The following is a 6787-nucleotide window of genomic DNA, read 5'->3' as shown; positions in this document are numbered from 1 at the left end:
CTGTAGAGCAATGCAAACAGACGCACTCAGTGGTTTACTAGCGTTTCTCCACCAAATTGCTCCACTTCTCCAAAGGCTAATGCTGAAATCGAATTTCTGGTCTGGAGACGAATGACAGGTAAAGTGCGTTAGGCCCCACAAATTTTGCCACCTGTCATATGCTTCAAGGCCACAACTGACAAGTGGCTTTTGGCGCTTTCTTTGTTCAAATGACCCAGAATTGGCCCAGGTCCACATGGAAATGGGGCTCAAACCGCACACTTGATCTTGATCCCGAACTCGGAAATCCGAACCGTTACAGTAAAATACAGTCAATGAATAATAAGATTGACGAGAGAAAATTAGAAAGATAGTAGTAACATGGCAATTAGTGGTGTGAAACAGCAAATGAGCAAAGAAACATTGCAGAGCCCCTGGCAGCCATTTAGGGTTCCAAAAACAATCTCTTTACTCTTCTATGTTCCTCTCTTAGTTACATTCATTGTTCATCCTCTCGGTTCTTACGCTCCAATCCAGAGTCAAAAGAAACCCCTAAACTTGAAATCTAACACAGAGAAGAACAACCGCAAACAAGAAGCAGAGAAAAAAAACATCAAGGATCAGGAATAACGAGCTTCTCCCCAGCATAAATAGTGTCCCTTGTGAACCCATTAGCTTCCTTGATCGCATCAATCGATACCTAATAACAGAAGAACAAAAGAAAAACTACAGTTTTAGATCCCGAAATAAAAACGAAATGCCATAAAAGAAATCTGGACTGGACAAAAGGGTGTACCCCATATTTCCGAGAGAGGCCCCAAAGAGTATCTCCCCTCGCAATCTCTATGGTTTGACACGACGACCATGGCAACTCTTGCTCCTGGGATCTCACCGGCTTCTTCCAGGAAACAGAAATGAAGAAAAAACAAACAAACAAACACATAAAGGTCATTTATAATGAGGAGATGAGCAAAATAACAGCAATAGAGCTATATCTCCTGTTTTCTGTAAATTTACCAACCTTGATGGGTTCTGGAGGAGGGGGACACTTGGATTCTAGAAATGGCGGAGTTGGCTCGCACGATTTGCTACTGCTACTGCTACTGATGCAGCTGCTGCTGATGTTGTTGTTGTTGAAAGGGTTGAGGGTTTTGAGAATACTAATGGCGATACCAGAGAACACCACGAATCCAGCAGCCTTGGCGACGGTGTTGTCTTTGTCGCTGTTTTTCTTTCCACGAGGGTCGCCGTGGCCTCCGGTCGGCATCGTATCAGTAGCTCTGCAGTCTTCGGAGTTGCGAGTTGGATTCTAGAGAAGAATCTACTCGGTGATATCGAGCAAACTCGATTTTTTCCTTTCTTCGATTACCGGACACTACAGTCTAGGCACATATCACGTGAGAGGGCTATCTTCTTGTCGGATCGTAGATTCGTAGTCATAGACGTCACGTGAGCCCGCCATCCATGAATGCATAAAAGAGTAGGTCCGAAAGGCCTGGGTGTCCGGCCCATGAATATGATCGCCGTTAGCCTTTAATGTTGATTTCTATTCTAAATACATTATCAGCATTTTAAGGATCGTTATTTGAAATTAATAAATTGACCTTAAGCGATTAGGGGCCGGCAAGTATTTTTCGATCTTTTTGGCAGAATTTAACCATTAAAAGATGATAGTGAGTTTTTGTATTAAGATCTTAATAGTTTAAAGATAGTTCGGTTAAGGTGCATTTGTTTGTATATTTTTTCGTGGGAAGATGAATTAAAAAAAAAAGTGAGGCTCCATTTGGCAATTAGATATTTTTGGGGTTATGGCTTTTGGTGGTTAAATTTTTTTCCAACCAAATGGGAAAAGACAAAAATGAGAGCTATTAGGCTTCTGAAAAAGCTGACAGCTCGTGCGAAAAGACACACCTAAAAAGCTAACAGCACCATTTTCTCTGATGAGTCAAAGAGCAAAAATTGAAATGAAGAGGTTATCCCTTGGCTAAAGTATAAAAGCAAAACAAAGGAATTTCACTTGTGAGTTGGTTACTTTTTTGCTTGATGGATGAAATGGGTATGTGTGGCTCTACTTATAGAGTTTTGCTACCGCTCAAGAGGGTATTTCCTTCGTAGTTAAGTATTTGGAAATTGAAGGTTCCATCAACCTTTGTTTTCCAATTTTAAGAGCTAGTTTACTATAAACGACTTTTAACTACCTCAATGCACTCCCTCTCTTAGGAGAGTCTTAGGTTGGTTTCTAGAACTCTTTTGCTAGCCAATATGCCAATTGAAGTTCTAGTCATCAACTAGGCTTGAGTGATTCATCTCATGCCACCGTTGAGTAGGGGTGTGGGTCTATTTTTGAAACCAAACCAGTATGACCGATTTCTGCCTTCATCGTAGATGAAGCAGTCCTTGCAGTTTGCTTTGTACTTCTCCACGAAGTAGGACCTCATACCAACATGAAGATATAAGCAGAAGTAGAAGCATGTGTAGCTTGACATCCAATAATGTCAAAATCTGTATACCCTATTACTTCTAATTCTCCTATGGACAGTGAGAATATAATCCTTAGTCCCTTGTAAACAGCACATGACTTTCTTCGCTACTTTCCAATTGTCCATACTAGGATTCTTTTGGTATATTCCACACATACCAACAATGCACATTATATTTGGGCATATCCACACTCGCACATACATAAACTTCCCATTGCTGATGCCATAGGGGATGTTGCGCATTATTCCTATTCTAACTGGTTCTTAGGGCATTGAAGTAAATTGAATTTGTCTCCTTTTACCACAAGGACAACAATGCTAGAACAATTTTGTGTGTTGAACCTTTTTAGCACCTTTTCTACATATACTTTTTGAAATAAACCTATAACACCATGAGACCAATCTTAGTAAATCTGAATGCTTAAAACATAAGAGGCTTTACGAAAATCTTTCATATCAAAATTATTTGATAAGAACATTTTAGTCTCATGTAACATTGCAAGATTGTTTCTAGTAAATAAGATATCATTAACATATAAGATCAAGATGATGTAACTGCTCCCACAAGCCATCAGGTATATATACTGGTCAACAATATTTTCCTTAAATCCATAATTACATAGAATATTATGGAATTTTAGGTACCAGTGGCAAAATGCCTACATCAGGCCGTAAATAGATTTCTTCAATTTACAAACTAAACTTTTCTTACAATCTACTTCAAAACCTTTTGGTTGTTGCATGTACACTTCCTCATGTAGGTCTCCATTTAGAAAGGTTGTCTTGACATCCATTTGATGTAATTTCATATTAAAATAATCAACTATGGCCATGATTGGAGAGAAGGGTTTTGTATAGTCTATTATTTTCTTTTAAGTGTATCCTTTTGCAATGAATCAGGATTTATATTTCTCAATGTTCCCCTTAGAGTCTTGTACTTTGGTTTTAAAAATTTATTTCCAACCCATTCACTTAACTCTTTCAAGTAGAAAAACAATACCCTAAACATCATTTTTATTCATGGATTACAATTCATCCTTCATGGATTCTAGCCAATGATTTTATTTCTTAGAGTTGATAACTTCAACAAATGATATAAGATCATTTTCAAAATTTAATTCCTATTCACAGTCATTTAAATAAACATCATAATCATTCAATATTACCGACCTTTGTATTCTTTTAAATCTTCTTAGTGGGATTTCTTCTATTGGCGTTGTATTTTCAATAATTTCATTATTTTGGATAGGTTATGTACTAGTTTGGTGGAGCCTGTGCTCTCTAAATATCGTGTCTTAACACCTATCAATTAGTTGAAAGATTTCCATCTTTTCTACATACTGGGGTTTAATTCCTATGTTCAAATCATCTTCCAAACAAACATATATAGAAATAAAACATGATTTGCTGTTAAAGTTTCTTGCCTGTTTTCTTGAGACATAAACTTTACTTTTTCCTTAGTTAAAACCCCATTCTATAATATATATTCTGAAAGAAAAGTTGGACACCCAGAATAGAAATTTTGATTTCCATACTTTCCACCATCCTAGCTTGTTCATTGATGCAAAGAGATGTCTTCGTAATAAAACTTGATAAGCAGATTTGATATAGTATGTGGTCACCTGAATTGGACTTTTTCCATAATATTTGATCACTATGATGCTTCCCCAATGGTGTAATTTGTAAAATGTGGAAAAATTCTTCATCTGTTATGACCTCTTTTAATCTTTGTACATCCCACTCTCCATTTTCCTCTTAAAAAAATCCTTCACTTTCATGCTACTACCATGGTTTAAACTGTTGATATACCCGCAAGGGTGTATTGATACTTTAAACAATGTACATTTTATTTTTTTAGTTTTTTTTTCAAAATTTCAATTTTATAGATGTTTTTGTATTATTTAATAAATAAAAGAAATGGTTTCTTGAAAACACCTTTAAATAGATGTATCGAAAACCCCATGATACAATATGATACACCCAATACGGGGTGTATTGTATTGATACTTTGAACCATGGCTACTACAATCCTTTCCTTTCTCTTTCCCCCTCTAACAAATGTTCTAGACCATGCAGTATGCATCCAAGGATCCCCAAACACAAATGGATTGACTCCCCATCTCCAACTTACTAACAGAAATGTTGTTTTAGTTCTACACTTAGGGGGTGTTCTTTTTTCGGATTTTGGGAGGGAGGGAAAGTTGGTCAATGGGATTTTGGTTCCCATCTCCAACTTACTAACAGAAATGTTGTTTTAGTTCTACACTTAGGGGGTGTTCTTTTTTCGGATTTTGGGAGGGAGGGAAAGTTGGTCAATGGGATTTTGGTTCCCATTGACCAAGAATCCCATGTTCATTTTTAGATTTATGTGGGGACCAGGGAAAGTTTATTTTCATGGGTATCACTTACCCGGGTAAGTGATGCTCATCTCCTAGGTGGGTAAATAATTTTTCCAGTTAAGGGGAAAGTTGCTAACACTTAAATGGGACAAAAATGCCCCTTTTAATAATGAATTTTTATGGCTAAAATGGTCATTACCCTATTTACCTAAGAAATAAAAGAACATGGGTAATTGCATTTACCTGGATAAGTGTTTCCTACAAAAAACTTATCCAGGTAATTGCATTTACCCAAATAAATAACTTACCAAAAAACGAACAGACCCTTAATTGTAACATTTGTTTCCACCAATGGGAATCATTTTTTTTTCTTACACTTAAATATCCTTCTCATATATCTAGATTTCACTACTTGAACTGAAAAAGCCTCATGTTCCTTTAATAATCTCCATATCTACTTGCCAAACAAGCCTTGTTCATTTCAAGTCCTCCATTTGCTTCACTTTGCAATAGATATTTGTTGTGTGAATCTTCTTAGTGCATTCTCATCATCTCCCCACCAAAAGTTTCTTTGTAACTACTCCATTAGTAATCTTTTTTTTTTCTTATTTTCGGCAGAAGTGTATAACCTGGAATTGCTTGTGCCATTGATTTATTTAATGTTGTTCTTTCCGCTTGTGACAATAATTTTTCTAGATTGAATTCTGTAAAAAATTTTGAGATATGAATTTAACAAAAAGTTCATTTGATAATGGTTGTCTTAGCTGAACTGAACTGCTTAATGATCTGCCTCTTAGGCTTAGTTTGGAAAGAGTACAAATATAAACATGTAGTGTAAATACATATGAAATAATACAAAAATCAAGGTTTTACATAGGCTTGTCAATGATACCGAAAAATCTATGGCCTGATTTGACATCCCATTTGATTATCTCAGATTCGGATGATGTGCTTATGTAATCGGATTGGATTTGGATTTGACTCCATTCGATCCAATTAAAATCCGAATACGATGTATTATAATATTTATTGATTTCAATATATAAATTTTATATAATTATATTTAAAACCAAAAAAGTTAATTTTGTATATTATATTATATATGAATCTATATATAATAAATTCAATATATTATATTTACATTAATTTACTATATATAAAAGTTGAAAAGTAATTAACTTTTAATTTTTTGTATTTTAAAAATAAGCGAAGTCAAATTAAATATGAATCCGATAATCTATTAGAATTCAGATTCAACTCCAAGTCTTCAAATCCGATCAAATTTTAAATTGGATTCAGACACAAAATTTCAATAATTTGATTTGATTCAGATTTTGCTACATCCTATCCAGCCGTAGTTTTGCACTCCATATACCAAAAATAAGGATTAATGAATGAGTAATTAAAATAAGTGCTTATGTTAAAAATAAGTGCTTAAAAACAAGTGCTTATTTTCATTTGACACCTAACCTTTTTAAATGCTTATTTAAAAAAAAATAAATAAGCACTTATTTCATATTGGGCATTTGGTACTTGATGGAGCGCGATCTAGATACTCCTAGTTGGAAGATGATCCAAACTCCAGTTGCATGGCAAGCTGGACCAAGCTGCAAAATAATAGATGAGAGAACTCGGGGTGACTAACCCGGCGAGGTCGCTCCGATGCTTAAGTCAGTTCTATACTGTGGATGCGAGCTGAATACTTGAGATTGAGTGCTAGTAAGTAAATAATCACCCGTACCTTTGCCTTGGGGTTTGATGTCCTTATATAGTGGAGTAGTCGCGGACCTTATGAAAAAGCTCCGGGATCTCCGAACTGTGCGGATAAGATCTGTTCCGTTTTTGAAGGAGAGCAATGTGTCAGTTAATAAGGTTTATCGTTTTCCTCCGATTTAGGTGGAGCTAGGATGAGTCTCGTCGTGATCCTAAGAAATTCAGGGTCCGTTGGGGAGGCCTTTGGAGTCGATTATGTGGCGTTCCGGCTCTTTA

At 35.8% G+C, this 6787-nt stretch overlaps 1 protein-coding gene across 2 annotated transcripts; it reads right to left on the bottom strand.

Annotated features, from left to right (window-relative positions):
- Positions 1–327: 327 nt before the first annotated feature.
- Positions 328–1372, bottom strand: LOC104589729 (uncharacterized). 2 transcript variants are annotated; one of them, XM_010248140.3, is made up of 3 exons: positions 1001–1372; positions 776–877; positions 328–679 (listed from the first exon to the last, which is right to left on the bottom strand). In XM_010248140.3, the coding sequence occupies exons 1-3, from the start codon at positions 1244–1246 to the stop codon at positions 593–595; spliced, it is 435 nt and encodes a 144-aa protein (XP_010246442.1). In that variant the 5' UTR covers positions 1247–1372; the 3' UTR covers positions 328–592. The 2 variants fall into 2 exon arrangements, with proteins under 2 accessions (XP_010246442.1, XP_010246443.1); XM_010248141.3 differs by having other exon boundaries at positions 776–874; positions 1001–1367.
- Between the last annotated feature and the right edge of the window lie 5415 nt (positions 1373–6787).

The sequence above is a fragment of the Nelumbo nucifera genome, chromosome 3 (genome assembly GCF_055504915.1).
Source record: "Nelumbo nucifera cultivar China Antique chromosome 3, China Antique-T2T, whole genome shotgun sequence".
In the NCBI taxonomy this organism is placed as follows: Eukaryota; Viridiplantae; Streptophyta; class Magnoliopsida; order Proteales; family Nelumbonaceae; genus Nelumbo; species Nelumbo nucifera.
This window is presented reverse-complemented; position numbering and strand designations above follow the sequence as displayed.

Excerpts from the sequence above, each read along its gene's own strand:
- LOC104589729 (XM_010248140.3), bottom strand. The coding sequence starts at position 1,246 with ATGCCGACCGGAGGCCACGGCGACCCTCGTGGAAAGAAAAACAGCGAC. Across the intron at positions 878-1,000 it reads CTCCTCCAGAACCCATCAAG|AAGCCGGTGAGATCCCAGGA; the intron begins GTTGGTAAATTT and ends GTTTCCTGGAAG. Across the intron at positions 680-775 it reads GCCTCTCTCGGAAATATGGG|GTATCGATTGATGCGATCAA; the intron begins GTACACCCTTTT and ends TTCTGTTATTAG.